Genomic DNA, 17,805 nt, shown 5'->3' with positions numbered 1-17,805 from the left:
TGATTGTTGAAGTTGGTTACCAAGGCCTGTGACACAGTAAACTCTTCCCAAGAACTTTCTCTCTGGCCTGGGATTTTTGTGGGTGGATCCATTGCCTTCACTTCTTGGAGGATCAGGGCCTCAGAACATTCTTTTAAAGGCCTCCCATATAGAGATAGTGTGATCTGGGGCCCTGTGACTGGGGCAGAATAAACCTTAGAGAACAATGGCTCAGGAGTGCATTCATAGCACGACCTAGGCAAGCTGTTCCTTTGCCAACTTTCATCACCTCTATTCCTCTTTTGGTCATATATGAAGTTCCTTACCTTTTACTGTACACAGATGGACCACCATCTCCTATCTCCAGTCCCCCTACAGACTTGTATCTCTCCTGACCAACATCTGAATTTCTGAGCAAAATCCTGGGAGCTCTGGCATTGCAATCATGTGTTCTGCTTTAGAGTGTCAAAAGGAGATGAATTCCACTGAAGGTTACATTCCGTCAATTCTATCTTAGCTGCCCCCTTGTGCAACAGCCTCCAGGAATGCCTGGTGATGTTGTTGGGGTGCTCCTGCACTCTGCTGGACCAGGAGTGGTGTGAGGGAAATGAAGCCCTGGTGTGGCTGTGTTTCTTGTTTCCATGTCTGTGAGCAGCTGTTCCTGGAGGTTAACGAGTTGTTGCTTTGCCTTTCACAGGGCCCAGCCTGGTTCTTGATCTCGAGGCAGAATCCATCGGTGTGACTTCCGTCACCTTAAAATGGGTGGTGAATGACAGCGCTTCTGACTCCTACACATACAGGATAGAGGTTGTAAATGGTACAAATGGTACATTTGTGAGGAGTGTGACATCCAATGAAAGCAAAGCAGAAATTACCGGGTTAATCCCTGGGACACTGTACAGCTTCACAGTATTTGCTGTAGCAGCTGATCATGAGACAGAAGGAGGAGGAGTGTCCAAAGACCTGTATACATGTAAGTCATGCTTTCTTGCATCCCTGTTCCTAGTGGCCTGTGCTTTCCTGTGGAGCCCAGGGCTCTCCCCACCTGCCCAGGCTTTGAAATACAATATTATGTTAGGCAGAAGTGCTGCACACAGCCTACCCGGAGTCAGCAATGGTAATGTGTGGAAGGGGGATCTGTGCAGGGGATCTTGTTGCCCTCTGTTTCCTCTGGGTGAGGTCCTCAGGTTCTTATGTGGAAGGCTTCCCACAGAGTGTGCATCGTGCCTGGGGAACTCCCCCCTTTGGAGGGCCCATGGATGCAGCTGATCTTGGGCAGCACGGGATGGTGTGGCTGTCAGCCCTGCTGCTTTGCTCAGCCCATCAGCAGATAGGAGAAGGCTGAGTTATTTCTGCATTCTTCATGTTAGGCATTGTGACTTTTCCTCCTTGTTGTGATCATGTGCTGCCTTGTCCTTTCCTTTGTTTTGTCCCATTTTGACTGAGGTGAAATGAATCTGGCCCAGAGCTCCTGAATGGGTTTTCCAAAGGGGCTCTGGGATGAACTTGGAGAGTTGCTGGTACTCTGAAAATGCAGCTTGCCTGACTGTTTCTGGAGTTTTCTCTTGACTTTCACAGAGCTCAGCATTTTCTTCCTTATTGGGGTAGAGTATGCTGGTCTCTGACATTTCCCATGGAGCACTGATGGTACTTCATCTGACTGTTCCTACAGTATAGAGGTCAGAAGTCATGATTCCTCTAGAAACCAGGCATCCATTGTCACCAGGTGTCAGAGGTGCTGTTCCAGGGTTTGTCTGTAATTTCCTATAATTTCACTGTATTTGTAGGAGTAGCTGACAGTGTTACTGAAGAAAAATAAATATTTATAAATTGCAGTAGAGGTAAGTCCCAGTCACCCACATCTATTTTTACTAAATCTGTTTCTTCTGGTACACAATTATGCTTCTCCTTATTTTCTTAAAATAATACCCCTTCTAACAACAAAATAATTTAATAGGTGAGTCTATAACCTCTGTATTTGAAAGTACCAAATACTTCCTTACTGATAGAGGAAATAAATTTAGTGTGTGTTGTAATTGTAGGTTTATAAGTGTTTTGGTCCTGAAGGCCAAGTTTTACAAGATGTTTAGTTTAGAGAAACCTTTCTTCTCAGTGGTCCTGCTACATTACTTTTTAAGTATCTTTCTGTATCTGGTCATAAGGTTGCATTTTTTATACTATGTCTTAGAAGACTCTCACCCAAACTGACTTGTTATAGTTGCTACTTTTAAGGATGGCTACTGCTGTGCTCTTAATGGACAGAGATTAAACTAATTTTCTTATTTGTTGGCCACTAAGAGTTTTACATAATTATAGATGGATTTAGTGGCAGTCTACATACTACTGTAAAAATGTTATTAGAGTAGTATGTTAAAGAGTTGAACAGTATTTTGAAAATGTTGCTGATCTTGACAGACACAGCCTGAATTTTCCCAGTAACCCTGTCTGCAGAGGAGGTAAAGAGCACAGAACAGGTCTGTGTATTGTGTTAAATAGTTGTCTTCCTCATAGGGTAACAAGTCCTTGTGTAGGCAGTAGATGCCATGTAGGCATCTTTTAAAAAGGGGAAGGGAATACTGAAATTTTACAAGCATTTATATATATAACATACAAATACACAGCTTTATCTAAGGGCAAGGCTTGATTTCTTACTCCTCCATTTTTGTTATTCTTTTTTCTTTTGGCAGTAACTGTCTCAGTGGATTCACTTCAGTGTGAACCAGTGGCCAAGCAGCCTTTCCTAATGCTGAAGTGGAAATGTCCTTTTGGTAACAACTCTGGCTTCGGAATCAAAATATATAATATAAGCACTTCTGAGGTAGTAAGAGCAGAATCGGCTCCACGCTGCATGGTGGAAGGCTTTGAGCAAACCTTCCAAACAGGACGTTTAAATTTTTTCAGCACCTATAATGTTACTATCATAACTCTTCCAAATGGCACTGAAAGCTCTCCAGTGGGCAAGTTGTGTCACACCAGCATTACTGGTAAGCATTAAGATCTGAGCATGAAAGATACTTGTAGGACAAAAATATTAACTTCATAATTGCAGAATACCAGACTTGGTATGCACTACATTATCAGCTTGCAGAGTATGAATAGAACACTCTATTAATTCATAGTCTAATGTGAGGCACAATAAATATGCATTATGTGAACTGTGTTGGTATCACAACCTTTTCTTGTTCATAAAACTTTTATCAGTGCTTAACGTACAAAAAAATATTTTTGTTGGCAGACCCACCTCCTCCAACTGAATTTCCTTCAGTCAAGGCCATCAGTCACAGTTCGTTGTCTGTTGAATTCTCTGATTTTGATCCACTGAATGGTCCATTAGAAGCCTACGCAATAATGATTACAACAGACGATCAAAGTAAGATGTTTATGATATTATCATGTAGCTGAAACCATTTACCAGGCAGCATTATATTTTACACTCTAAATAGGTGTTAAACAGATAAAGAAAAGGCAGACTCAGACTTTTCAATCACTTTTCAGAAATCATGAGGCAGATACCTTGCTTGAAGTCAGACCACTCCTTGTTTTCAGAAGGTGCCTGGTTTCAGTCAGTCTTTTCCTGCCTGACTTATCTTTGTACATCATCTGACTTATCTTTTTGCTGTTGCCACATTGATTTGCCAGTGATTTGTTTCCCCAAGATTGCATAGTGTCCTTTCTTTCCCCACAGAATAATTTTCAGACCAGCTAATAGAAGCAGCTTTGGAATATGGAATGTTTCCCCCCCTTTCTTCAGCTGCAAGATGCCTGCAGTAAGGTCTTAAAAGGAAACGAGCTTTCTTCCTGATTTTACCCAAAACACTTTAACTAAGAGAGATGGAATGTGGGTGGAAGGCTTAAATATCATTGATAGTATTAATGGAAGTTAAATGCCACAGAAAAGTAGAGGGTAGCCTATCAGACTGGTCTATTTAAAGCATCAGAGCTGAGAATGTCTCCGATAGGTGACTGTCTAGTGATAAAACATTAAATTAAGGAACTTAGTTTTGCAGCATAGGTTGCACTTGAACAACTGTTCATTTTTGCCAGTGCACTGGAGGAATAAGGCACCTGATGGAGACAGTTTCTGCTAAGTGGGAGTTGACATTCATGTTTATCCTTTGTTACAACACTGGAAATTCATTTTGCAGAATTTTGATTATAGATCTTCCTTCAGTAATTTTCTGTGCAATATACATCTAAGAAATTCATGTTTGTTTGTATATATATGGGTGTGTGTATATAAATACATATATGTGTTGTATCACATTGGTGCAGAAAATTCTATTTTTCACATGCCTGCCCCAGAACTGCTGATTTGAATGCCAGTCTCTTGCATGCAGCTCTGCTTGTAACTTCAGCCAATCCTGGTTAGTCACAAGGAGATCTGGTGCATTCTTCTGTGTGGTTTGGACTGGAGGGTATTCAAGGAGGTCTTGCAGGATTTGACTGAGAGAAATAAGGGAGGAAGGTTGCCCACATTTGTAATGTAGAGTCAGTGCTTTGATGGGAACAGAAGACAGCCTTACAGCCAAGCATCTCTTCAGCTTTATTGTTGAAATAGCACAAATATTCTTGAGATGTGTTTCTCTGTTGTAAACCAGTCATGGTTACCTTTAGGATAGACAGAGGGGACTTTATTCTGTTGTGTAAGAAATTGTGTCTAAGGCTGTTTGAAATGTCATAGGGTGGTATTAAAGGCAGGTAAAACCAGGGGTGTGTATCCTGTTGGAATGGAAACTAGGGACAAGACAGGACATAACATAGCTCAGGTAGTATTGAACACCCATTTCTAGGCAGCTGAGTTATTTGCAACCTCATCTGCTTTTAATGAGACCAAGTTAGTGCTTTAGAAGAGTTGTCTTGCACTTTGTTGCTGCCGAGTCATAGTTGAGGAGAGCTTTGCTGCTGGTGGTAGATCACCCCTTGTCTGCACAGCTCTAGAAAGCTTACCAGAGCTTTTCCACCTTTCAGAGCCTCCTGCAAGGCTTCTCCTTTTTAAAGGTGAATTCAGTATTATACCCACTTCTAGAAGGATCTTTTAGCTTTCCAAAGACAGTCAGTAGAAAGCAAACGTCTGTCAAATGAGTGAGATTTTTTTGTCCTGCCTCAGCACTGGGAAGATTTGTCAGTTGGCTTGCTCTTGAGTTGTTGAGACAACTGGTAAGTTGAGTTTATTACCTCTTGGGTTACATGTGCCTCAGCTGTGTAATTGCCTCAAGGTTCTAGGGTTAATCTGCTATAAGAACAGACACCATGAAGTGGTGCTGTTCTGCAAATGGTGTCCATCCACCTGCTCACTGTGGTAGCCTGTTCTTAATCTTCTGAAGGGGAAACTGTTCTGACCATTGTTTTGTCCAATGCTTGTCTATGTCAAGGAAAGGCCTCTTTCATCTCTTACAGTTCAGGTTTGAGACTTCTTGTAGGATAGAACAAGGTCAGGACAAGCTTAGTGTCGCCCTGAATGAGGCCTGATGCTGTTTGGGTAGCACAAATACTGATGATTTTTTCTACACCATTTGCATTTTACTCTCTACATACAAGAATGGATAGAAGACATATGGATATACCTGACTTGGCTGGTGAAGTCTGTCCACAAGGGTGCCTGGTTCCAGCACTCATGCACCTTTATTCAGAAGCTCCACTATATACAGTAGAAGTAAAACCAATAGCAAATAAACAACACTGGGGAGAGGTGGTGCAGTAGATGGCACTGCAGTAGAAGAGGTTTCTGAGATTATCTGTTGCTCTCAGCCTTTCATTTCAAGCAGTACTTGTGGAGGAATGGCAACTGTAGTTAATGTGATCATCTCAGTCACTGTGCCAATTGATACAAAACCAGGGAATTAATTATATCCATGTTCTTGTTGTTTCCTGAAGGTTCTGAGTCTTTGAAATCTAAATTGAACAACACATACAAAGATTTCAAGAAGAAGAAGGCAACTGCCTATGTTACGTATGTCATAAAAACAAAGCAGGAAGAATCACATTCTTCCATTTCTCAGAATGATAAGAACATCATTCATGTAGGCAAGGGAAACTCAATGTATGGCTACGAAAATGGACCATTGATCCCTCTTCATTCATACAGGTATTTATTTCAAACCACTCTTTTGGTAAGCTTTCTGCTGTTGAAATCTAGAAGGTCATCTAATGGAAAGATTACAGATCTTGCTAAAGGCTGTTAAAACCGTGTAATGTACCTGGTTTTGTTTTTTTCTTATTCCTTCCTTTTCAACAGGGCGTGTGTTGCAGGTTTCACTAATATAACATTTACAGCCAACGTGATTGAGGGGGAAGATAGTTACGTATCATTTTCACCCTGTTCTGAACCGGTTTTACTGCCCCAGGATCCAGGTACAGTTAATGTCAAATGTAGGACTGGCAACTTGGCATACACAGCATGTGGAGATTCCTTAATTATGGCAAGTTTCATAATATCAAAGCACCTGTTGGTTTCTCTGTATGAACTGTTTCTTTCTAGCTTTGCAGTGGCACTGCTCTGTAAATTCATACCTTGCTAGTTCTGTGGGTGATCCCTTTTTTCCATGTGGCATTCCACAGCAGGAGTATCCAAAAGCTGTGGCATGCTGAAAGGGATTGGATGGCACAGTGAGACTTTGGTATAGCAACAAGTGGCCAGTAGCAACTGATGGTCTCACAGTTTTGTTAAACTAGAAGCAGGTGTATTGGAATAAAAATACTGGTCCTTTGATCCCAATTTTATATTAATTTAACATTCTCTGGTTATTATTCTTAAGGAGATTTCAGTACTGATACTGCCAAAGGATAGTAAAGACAGGATATTTTAGTAGAGTGAAGCATACTTGGTTAGTCACTTGCAAGATTCTGCTGTAGCATGTTGATTCAGTTAAAAGTTACTGAAGAGGACAGTGAGTAATACTTTTTCTCTTTTATCAGGTGTTATTGCTAGAGTGGTTATTGGATGCCTCTTGGCTATCTTGGCTGTAGTTGCTGTAGGGGGGTTCATATTCTGGAGAAGGAGAAGGTAATGTGTGTTTGTTGTATTGGTTGTGTTAGGGAGCACCAGTGTTTCACTTCAGTATCTTTCTCCTAAAAAGCACTCTTTCTGTCATGATGCATGGCTGTCAAGACATTTTAAAATATGTTGTATTAAAATGTTGTCTGTATGTTACAGATTAGAGTTGAAGTATCAAACCACTTGTTTAATAACTTTGTTTAAACCCAGAGTTACAAACTAATGAGTTGAGAAGAGCTAAGCAAAATAAATTTTAATTCATAGAACAGAATTATAGAATCCTTGAATGCCTTGGGTTGGAAGAGACCTTTAAGATCATCCAGTTCCACCCCTCTGCCATGGGCAGGGACACCTTTCACTATCCCAGGTTGCTCAGAGCTTCTTCCAGTCTAACCTTGAACACTGCCAGGGAGGGGGCATCCACAGCTTCTCTGGGTAACCTGTGCCAGTGCCTCACCATTCATGAATGGTCATGAAGTCATTCAGTCACAAGTGAGCAAACATCTCAAATTATTGTGCAAGAAGTAATTGGGTGTAATTGTATCTTAGATGGCTTGATTTTAAATTATCCATCAGTCATTCTTTTTAATTGCTTGATGGCCTGTCACATTAAACTTCTATTCTGGAATTTCCAGAAGCTGATGAGTTTGAGCTGGTCTCTCAGTTTCCAATCTTGTTGAAATTATCTGGGATGTAAGAGTGCACAAAGGCTTTTTCCTGCTTCTGACCATGTAGTACACCCTTTCTGTGGAGTTAGCCATAGCCCCAGTCCAGTTTTCTTAGTTGCTTTGATTAACAGTCGTTATTTTTACAATTGTGTCCAATAGCTGTGTACAACCATGGGAAGAGCTTCCTTTAAAGCTAGTGGTGCAGATCCCTCAGTTGTACATTTTCCACCAAAATATGTGCTTTGTGTTCAGGCTTTATACTCTGGGTCCAACAGAAAGAAGCAGTCTCATTGCACAACATCACCAAAAGAAGGGTGAAGGGTTTTTGGGCTTTTGTTGGTTTTGTTTGTTTTTTTTTTTTCTAATTCCAGGTGTAAAAGTTTGCCTCAGGAGTTTGGGTTCTTTTTTTTCACAGGATAAGATGCTTTAAAAGAAATTGTTCTCAACAGGCACAAGGAAACAGATAAGAAATCTCATATAAATTCCATTGAATTCTACTGTAAACCTATGTTGTTTTCTTATACCTTATAGGAAAGATAAAAGAAATACTGAAGTGTCTTTTTCTCCAATTAAGTAAGTCCGTATCTTTTCTCATGGTATTTTCTGAGCTCAAGTGATATTTGCAAAAATTACTCAGAACTCAGATACTTGTTTTCTGTGCAGTTTTATAGAGAATTTTGAAGTATCAATTCCTCGTGGACCTGAAAGATTGCTGCATGAAGACTAAAAATAATCATGTTGATTGAGACTTCTAGAGCCACCAAAGGGATTTGAGTGTTCACTTCATTAATCACTATTAGACACACAAATGCTCCACATGGTTTTGAAAAACAGGGTTTGAATGAAACACAGACTTGGTGCACATTGAGGAAACAATCAGAATTGTTGATAAAATGCAAAAAGGCAAAAAATGTTCTGTGATCTTAATTTTTCTTTTTTTTTTAATGACTACTTTGTGCTGAGCCACTCATCCAGATAATGTTGTGATTGTGAAATCTGGCTATGGAGGGAGTAACCACAATATATTGGAAGTCACAGGCACTGCAACTGAATCATGTTATTGGTTCTGGTACCAATTTTTGTGCTGGTGGAAAGCCATGGCCAGAACATCCCATGGAATTTCACCTCTGTAGGCTTGATGGTTGGCATAAAATACACCAGGGACTGGGGTCAATCCAATGGGAGTAAGCAGCTGGCTTACACCTAGTGTGATGTTCCTCTCCTGGAAGGATGCACTGTTCTCTCCTTGATTTAACAGAGCAGTTAAATGTCCCCTGTAAATGCACTGTTTTGTGTCTGCAACTAACAGTCATGCTTTCAGTCTTAGAGTCACATAATGAAAAATACAACTGCATGTGTCTAATCAGCCTTTTTTTTTCCCCTCCCCCGAAGAATCAAGAAGTAAGTAAAGCATACTTTCTAACACATTAACTGAATTAATTCATGGCTTATTTACCCAACACCAGTTGCTGACACATGGCTTTTCTCATTTTAGATCAAAAATTATTAAAGTGGAGAACTTTGAGTCATACTTTAAGAAGCAGCAAGCTGACTCCAACTGTGGTTTTGCTGAAGAGTATGAGGTATGTGCCCTCAGTGGGGAGAGAACTTCCTGACAAATATTTTTGGGAAGACAAATCATCTTTCCTATGGAGCATACATAAGGCTTACTGAAGGAGAAAAGAAGGGTCCTTTTTTATAGAGATGATTAAGCTGTATGTATAGCCTTCCCTTCCCTTATACAGCTCCTAATTTAGTTGAAGTGCATGATAAATACTTCCTGCCCTGAATTATTATCTCTGACTCTGGGCTTGTAGCCTGGCCTGCTTGTCAGAGCTCTCACTGGAGAAATCTTTGCCCTAGTCATGTATGGACTTAGCCTAGGGGACACTGTAGAATTTCTCTGCTCTTCAGTTTTCTCATCTTGGGTTGGTTTGGGGGTTTTTATACATATCAAGCCACGTCTGTTGCTAATCTCACAGACTTCTTCAGTGTGTGGGTGTGATTTGCAAACCACACCTGTGAATAGTTCAGTCAGGGAAACAGCAATTATGATTTGCTTACTGACCATAAGAGTTTTTCTATGAAACGTGCTAAAGCTCAGTTGTTGTAAGGAACAAAGGACAGGAAGGAAGCATTCGGGAGGATTCTGTGTTGTCGTGTCTGCTCTTAAAGAATCTCATTCTGTTTCTCATCTCCTCAAAGCTATTAATTGACTTTGTTCTTCAAATTCTATCTCTTTGTACTTCACAGACTGGTGCACCACCTTGCCTTCCTTTCAGATTTTGCTTCCTTCAGTTGGTTCATGATGTGTTTGCTCCTTTCTCCCTGTAATGCTTGCAGAGCTTCTGCCTTGGGGACAGAATGAGCTGTCATTGATATCAGTGTCTGTTTCCACAAAACTGTTTCCAGGCTTTTAAAGTCCCATCTTTAGGTTTTAAATATGCTGCTATTCCTACTTTCTGTATTAATCTCTTCTCTAAAAGATTAGCCACTGTCACCCTCCCACTCTGTAACAAGATGATTTTTATTGACATTTATCCCAGTTTAACATGCCTACTTTTACAGCACAGGACACAAGTGTTTGGACTACTTTTTTGTTTCTGTATGATTGCTAAACCAGGACCAGATGCTCATAAATCCTCCTTTTATTGTAGGAACTCAAGTCTGCTGGTATTCATCAGCCCAAATTTGCTGCTGAACTTCCTGAGAACAGGGGGAAAAATAGATACAACAACGTCTTACCATGTGAGTTATTCTCTTTGAGTTGGCATCTTCTACTGGTTGAATTTTTAAGTGAAAACCACTGGGTTTGGCTAACCTGGCTTTAATAGTGCCCAGAGGTTTCAAATATGATTTTCTAAATGAATGAATTTGGGCTGCTGCTTTCCCGAAGTCACTGTATAAACACACCTGAAAGAGCCTTCCCTCAAGGATATTTCTTCAGAAAGCTTCTTTAAAGAACTTTCCCTTAACAAAATAACTTTAATTTTCCATTTGTGAGAAATGTGCAGTCCAGGTTGAAAACACAAGAGGATAACAGTTGACCACAGACAAATAAATTTGCAAGCTATGAGAAATATTAAGACCCTGCAGGCCAACTTTGCAGATGAAGTAAGAGTTTAAGACCTGTCAAGCTGCCTGCGGGCATCCCAATGTAGCAGAGAGTCAGAAGTAATTTAAAAGTGAACAGTGACAGGTACTTAAGGATGCTTTGGAGGAAAAACATCAGCTGCCATGGCATCAGGAGACAAATCACTCCTTTTTATCCAGTAATTAAAACTGTAGTAAATCTTGTGTTGGATTAAAAATATAAAAATTTGCCTTACCAAGCCATGTTTAAAACTAAAATAATCTGTGTTTCTTGAGTGATTATCATGGCCACTTTTTTTCTGAAGCCCACTGCTATTTATGATTCCTAAGGTTATATTCTTATTCTTAAAATGCACATTGAACACCTTTTATTTAGAAACCATGCATTAGATAAACACTATTTTTCTGAAACGTTCCAGTTCGAAAATTCATAGTTGTCTTTTCCTTTTTTCTTTCTGCAGATGATATTTCTCGTGTTAAACTTTCAAATCAAACCTCTGGAACTGGTGATTATATTAATGCAAACTATATGCCTGTAAGTTGCTTCTTTAGCTGAAATGAAATATAATGTGTATTTTTCTGATGTAGGTATAAGGGCTCATAATGATGTTTAAAATCAGCTTTTATTTCTCACTGATGTTGTGTGTGTATGTATATACACATTTATTTTGGTTTTTTCTTCTTAGGGCTATAACTCAAAGACGGCATTTATTGCTGCACAGGGTCCATTACCCAACACTATAGAAGACTTCTGGCAAATGATTTGGGAAAAGGGTATCTACTCTGTTGTTATGTTGACAAAATGTGTGGAACAAGCCCGGGTATGTTGCTATCAATACTGAATTGTTTCTTGAAGGCAGCTGCACCTCTTCTAATTTTGTTGTTACCTTAGTGGTTTGGAGACTGGCCATTGTCTTTTAACAATCATCCTCTTGATGGAAGACTGTTTTCTAAATTAAAAACAGCATGATTATTTTGGGTTTGTTTTTTTTTTTTTTAGCTTTTTCCTATTTTTATATCTGCTGACTACCGGAATGGATTGTCTCAGGAGGGTTGTGGAATTACTGTTGTTAAGGGTGGGTTTTTCTCTCTAAAGAATGATTTTTATAGATCTTCTTTTGTCCTGGAATAGCCCTTGAGAAGGGTGATGTACTTTCTAGCCCTGCTTCAGGTGGTATGTTATTTAAAAGTGAGTTGTTTCATTGCTGTGTGTGATGTGTCTAACTTTGTTACACTCTTCTTAGACAAAATGTGAGCAGTACTGGCCAGACAAACAACCCAAGAGCTATGGTGACATTATTGTGACAATGGTCTCAGAAGTTGTCCTTCCAGAATGGACAATAAGGGATTTCACTGTAGAAAAGGTGAGGACTGCTTTGATTGTTGGTTGCTAGTGTGTAAATTACCTCGTGCTTATACAGATACCTGTAATATCTTCTGGACCAAAAAATTAGCCCCATCAGTAAATACAGTGCAGTAGATATGAGCTTGGAGTAAAGCAAAAGTACAAGGAAATTATTTCAAAGTATTCTCTACCACAGTAGAAGGAAGAGGGAAACTGGAATATCATTGGTCAAATCACTGCACAGTTGTAACAGGCATCTTTGATGAAGCTGAGCTTGGGCCCATACATGTGTCAGGAAGCCCAACTACTCCTCTGAAGCCAGTTTTCATTGTCTTTTTCGTTTTTTTTTAATGTCTACTCTTCCTGCAGTCCAACACCCTCGAGAGCCACACAGTGCGCCAGTTCCATTTCACCTCCTGGCCGGATCACGGTGTGCCAGAGACAACAGACCTTCTCATCAACTTCAGGCACCTTGTCCATGAGTACAACAGCCAGAATCCAGTGGACTCTCCTACTCTGGTGCACTGCAGGTAGGAAGAAGGTATTTCTGTTAGACACACTTTTGTCTTGTGGGGTTTTTTTTCAGTCAGTTCCATTTCAGCGGGATTAAAACCAGAATAAGCCACTCTGTGTAAGGATGTGGGCTATTTACCTTGCCAAACTAAAACCTTTGCCTAGTGCTTCAGTAAATAGCAGTGCTATGTAGGTAGCAAAGGAAATGATACCAAATATCATAAGAACAGAGCACCTCTCCTAGCCTGGAAAACTGAGCTGGAAAAGATGTCCTTTCAAGAGCTTGTATAATCCTGTGCACATGCAAGGCTGAGAAGCCCCTCTTGGTGGTGGTAAGACCACCTGTGCTGCCAAGAATTTTATTACCTGTGCTGTTGAAATAGTAGGAGGCATCATCCTGGCTTCCCTGGCTTTTTATCAGGCCAGCAGTAAGAAGGTGGTTGGGAGGAAGCACAGACAGCCTGTCCGTGTCGTTGCAGCGCTGGTGTTGGGAGGACAGGGACGTTCATTGCCATCGACCGCCTGATCCAGCAGATGGAGATGGAGAACACCGTGGATGTGTATGGAGTGGTGTACGACCTCCGCATGCACCGACCCCTCATGGTGCAGACTGAGGTGAGGCTCTCTCCCATGCAGCAGCACCTTTCTCAGATGTGCATAATCAGCCAGATGTAGCTCTGAATTACAGGACAGTAAGATATTAAGGAGTTTAAATTGCTCTTCATTTAACTTCCCTCCTTCCTGCCTCATCCCTTCTCCACAAAAGTAGTTGCAGCCAGGGACCATAGTACATCCAAGCAATGTCTTTACAGAGTGCTTTGTAAGACTGGCATTTGCAGCTGGAAGGAATCAAATCCTGAAGCAGACTTTTTTGCAGACTAGTTTTACCTATGTGGATTTTATCATTCAGTTGTGGGCCAGAATTATCTGGAGTAAAGTGGTCTCAGTGTGCATCTTTGCTTTTGTGCTCTGCAGGAATACAAGCATTCCTATGGAAATTACTACTTTGATCCAGAAAGGTGTATGGACTAACTCAGGCTGATTTAGAAAAGGCTGTAAGAGCTCCATCATGAAAGTCTTTTAGGATAGTGTTAGGCATGACAGATCCTAGCTCTAGACAAAACTATATGTTGCAGCATATGTCGCAGTCAAGACGGCCATGATACACAGAGCATCACAATACAATTTCAGAAAGCTTCAACCCGTACAGAGCAACATTATGCTACTTCAGAAGGCTGCAAGCATCTGTCCTTCTTGTTCTTTAGCCCAACCTTTCATACCCATCATGTTCATGCATTACACCTGTGTGCCCTCTGTTCCCTTTTGTGATTGGTCAGTGCACCTGGGCACTCCATGGCTTATTGCCTTCAATGCTGTTCACCTGCTTTTCACAGCTGTACCCATTGGGAATGAGGCTCTGCTGCAGCCCCACTCCCAATTACCGCAAATGTGTACCTATATATATGTTCTAAAACAAGCACTGTGATAACTAAGACTCAGTGCACTGCCCAAACCTATATTCAGAAGCAGATTTACTTCCAAAATCAGGTCTTTTTTAGAAATGTATTTCTGTCTCTCTTTCTCCCATCAGGACCAGTATGTCTTCCTAAACCAGTGTGTCATGGATATCATTAAATCCCAGAGAGAGAGGAAAATGGACCTTATCTACCAAAATGTGACAGCAATGGCAATCTATGAAAACTTCACACCTGGGCCAGCCTTTGGGAAGGCCAATGGCTACCACGCATAGACCAGAAGGCCTCTATCCTGGAGATGTTATTTGCCCGTAGCAAAGGGAGGTGTCAGACTCGTGTTTTCTGGGATTACGTGCAGTGTCTCATGTCTGGCTTGTCCAGCTCTGTCTGCATTCAAAGGTGTGATCTACAGTAGGAAAAACACAACACTGGCAGGAGCTGCAGACTGATGTTAAAAAAACCCAAACAACAAAACCCAAGCAAAGCTTTTTAAAGTTAACAGAGGAATCTTGTTTTTTTTGGGAATTTAACAGTACTGATAGGTGAAATAGCATTTGCTGTATGAACAGCAAACTAGAGTTAAATATTAAAATAATAACACGAGCTTTTTATTACAATTTTATATTGTTTCATTTACAGACACCAGGCTGGTGGGTTGTTTTAATATATTTAATTATAAGTTTCAGGAACATATTTTATCTACTGTATCTGGTTACTTAGTTAATAGATATGTGCCTCTGTGATCTATTTTTTTTCTGTGTTCCTTTTTATTTAAAAAAGGAGTACAAATGGCTCCTTCAAATGGACATTCATACTTGGAAATTGTGCCTTTTCTAGTTGCTACTCTAGAAAAAAAAAAACAGCAGAGATTCTATTTTTGTACTGAAACTCTTAATGAGAACACAGATTTTTAAATAAGGCTTATGTCAAACTTAACTGTAGTTGCACTGTTGGCAGGACTCTCCAGAAGCTTGGAGGTGAGCTTTGTTTTTGCATTTCACCACAAATATCCCCTGCCTTAATGTTTTGGTGTGCCTCTGCCAAAGGAAAAGCAGTGTGGTCTGTCACTCCGAGCTTTAACTGTAATTAAAAACAGAACAAGTGAATGTGTGTGCAGGGGGGTGTTTGGCGTGTGGATGAAGGACAGAATAGCTCCTCCCTGTTCCTGTCTGATATTCCTGTTTTTATACAATTTATAATGATTTATTTAAAGGTGCAATATATGATTTACTGAATAATGCTCACTCTAATAGAGTTTTTCTCAGGTTGGTGTATTTTTATCATTGTTGTTGTTTTTCCTCAAATATATAAATCTCTGAAAATGCTGAAACTAAGGTTCCAAGTGTTCAAGCACTCCCAAACGGATTGACTGGCTTTACTGTGTCTACCAAAAGACATTGCACAAAATTCTGCTGTAAAGACAAATTTATTGGTTGTTTTAGCCATTCAAAACTGAGACACGTCTTACCTGCCTGCATCTCACTGATCCAGTGTAATTGTTTTGTAATTATTCACAATATACTGCTGCTTTTGTTTTGACTGGTCCTTTTGGAAACTGAAGGAACAAGCAGAAATCCCCCGTTTGCTGATTTCACAAGTCAAGGATCAGATTGGATTTATTTTGCTGGTACATAACTGTTAGACTTAGGAAGGCATTACCAATGAAGGACTTAGGTAGCATGGGGTGGGGAGAAGGTATGTTTTTTGGTCTTTGGATCATTGCACTGGTTGCATTGTAGATGAATATGAAGTTTATGAATAATGCTATAGAATAGCTATAAAGCAGGGAAAAAAAATCTTATGAAGGTTTAATAACCAGAGTCCCTGGAATTGTGCTGCTTTTTTGTTGTCATTGTTTTGGGGGTTTTTCTTTGTTTCAGTAGAGTTGTCAGAAAAAGCTACAGATGCTAGGAGTATGTGGCTTTACTGTGGAACCTGGCAATCTCACAGGATCCAGTGTCAGCTGAGGGAGAACATAGGAATTCCTGGTGCACAACTGTAACTTCACAAATATCCTGAGGAATTTTTTACAACCTGGTATGAAAGTGTGGTGTGCTGTGTGAGCAAAATTGGAGGAAAAACCACAGTACACTTCTGGTTGTTAGGTTTTGGGGTTTGGTTTTGTTGTTTGTTTAGTTTGGTGTGGTTTTTTTGTTTGGTTTTTTTTTTTGTTTTTTTTGTTTTGCTTTGGGTTTTGGTTTTTTTTGGGTTTTTTTGTTTGTTTTTTTGCTTTTTGGTGTTTGTTTGTTTTGTTTTGTTTTTGTAGCAGCCACTTGTGGGTTCTTGAATATAATTTTGTTCCTCTTTCTCTGGAAATAATTTTAAAAACCCTCATCTTGACGTTCCTGATCCTGCCCAGCTCCGTCCAAACTGGCAGCCCACAAAGTGGATCTCTCATTTGCATTCTTCCTAAGCTGCTGTCAGATGACAAAGATAAACCCCTTGCACCAAACAGAACCATTCCAAAAGAACTGAGAGGGAGGAAAGTCTGCCCTTTGCAGTCATGTTGTTTTCTTTAACTCTGTTATTCTTATAATTACTGCACATCTTGTGCAGAACACAGAGCCAGTATTTGTTATTCCAGGTCTCACAATAACTTTCTGCCTTAGGGTGGCAAGTGCTCTTTCGCTTCAGAAGGCCCTTGTTTTGTAGCATAGAGGAGAGGGAGATGAGTTTTCCATGCTAGATCATGTTGTTTCTACTCTGTTGCAGCAGAACATCAGAAAATGAGCTAGGACAGTATGTATTTCTGCCTAACCACTGCCCAGATCCTCTTACAGAAAACTAATGGATCTGTCCCATTATTTTGGTGTTGCAGGCAGGCATCAAATTCTCATGAGTGCCATCATCTAATGAGTATCCATTTTTAAAGAACTGTATGCAGGTGTTTTTCCAAAACTGACACATTGTGAGAAGAGACTGAAGGTTGAAGCAAATGACCTCTTCATTCTGTGTATGGGAAAAAGTTGTTAAGGCTTAAGCTGTTGCAAACAAAGTTGGGCGTAGTGCCAGTGTGAATAAGTAGGACATTCCTTACAGGATGCCTCTGCAGGAAAAGGACTGCAGGTAATGCTCCACTACCATGTGGATCTGTCTTGGTCAAGATGACTTGAATTCCTGCAAATGTTTTCTCCCTGCCCTCTGATGCTCTCTGTGTTATAATAGCTGAGATCTGTCTCTTTGGTCAGTGTTTTATCTCACTGTTGCTTATTTAAAGCTGTCCACTGAAAGCTCCACTGTGTGACAATTGCATCTCTTGCATTTCTGTTTAACCCTTTCTTCCCATTTGGGGCCTGCTTAAGAAGGGAAAAGTTGATGTGTTTCAAATAAATGACTGTTGAATATCTTGAAATTATGTACAAATTTTATTGTTTTTATATTTGTTGTACAGAAAATTTCAGTACATATCTGTAATATTTTTAATGATTTGATTTGTTCTTAAAAATAACAATTAAAAAGCATCATCCTAGAGCACTTCTGGTCTTCTTTTTCCTTTGTTGGGACTTTGTTTTGAATCAAAATACCCATTTCATTTAGAAGGGCTTTATAAATGAAAAGTGGGCTCCCATCCTCTGAGGTGGTACTTGAGTCAGTTGTGTACTGCTGTCACTGGAGCTCCCTGGGACAGGGTAAATCTGTCATTCAGACGTCCCTGGAAGGTCCTCCCCTGATTTAATTCCCAATGCAGGAGCTGCAATAACCGTGGGTGAAGTTAGGAAGGCTGGCAGTGAAATGTCA

At 40.2% G+C, this 17,805-nt stretch overlaps 1 protein-coding gene across 1 annotated transcript in view; it reads left to right on the top strand.

Moving 5' to 3' along the window:
- Positions 1 to 17,538, top strand: part of PTPRJ (protein tyrosine phosphatase receptor type J) — a 73,394-nt gene extending 55,856 nt beyond the window's left edge. The window contains exons 10-24 of the mRNA XM_053945866.1: positions 677 to 952; positions 2,667 to 2,963; positions 3,215 to 3,349; positions 5,854 to 6,064; positions 6,215 to 6,330; positions 6,895 to 6,982; positions 8,173 to 8,214; positions 9,137 to 9,224; positions 10,299 to 10,389; positions 11,196 to 11,269; positions 11,421 to 11,555; positions 11,979 to 12,098; positions 12,449 to 12,609; positions 13,072 to 13,207; positions 14,184 to 17,538. Coding sequence (XP_053801841.1) covers positions 677 to 952; positions 2,667 to 2,963; positions 3,215 to 3,349; positions 5,854 to 6,064; positions 6,215 to 6,330; positions 6,895 to 6,982; positions 8,173 to 8,214; positions 9,137 to 9,224; positions 10,299 to 10,389; positions 11,196 to 11,269; positions 11,421 to 11,555; positions 11,979 to 12,098; positions 12,449 to 12,609; positions 13,072 to 13,207; positions 14,184 to 14,342 — 2,129 coding nt within the window. The 3' untranslated portion in view covers positions 14,343 to 17,538. The remainder of the gene's footprint in view (positions 1 to 676; positions 953 to 2,666; positions 2,964 to 3,214; positions 3,350 to 5,853; positions 6,065 to 6,214; positions 6,331 to 6,894; positions 6,983 to 8,172; positions 8,215 to 9,136; positions 9,225 to 10,298; positions 10,390 to 11,195; positions 11,270 to 11,420; positions 11,556 to 11,978; positions 12,099 to 12,448; positions 12,610 to 13,071; positions 13,208 to 14,183) is intronic.
- Positions 17,539 to 17,805: the final 267 nt, after the last annotated feature.

Source organism: Vidua chalybeata, chromosome 6, assembly GCF_026979565.1.
Source record: "Vidua chalybeata isolate OUT-0048 chromosome 6, bVidCha1 merged haplotype, whole genome shotgun sequence".
Taxonomy (NCBI): Eukaryota; Metazoa; Chordata; class Aves; order Passeriformes; family Viduidae; genus Vidua; species Vidua chalybeata.
The sequence above is the reverse complement of the archived record's forward strand: the minus strand, read 5'-3'. Positions and strand labels throughout refer to the sequence as shown.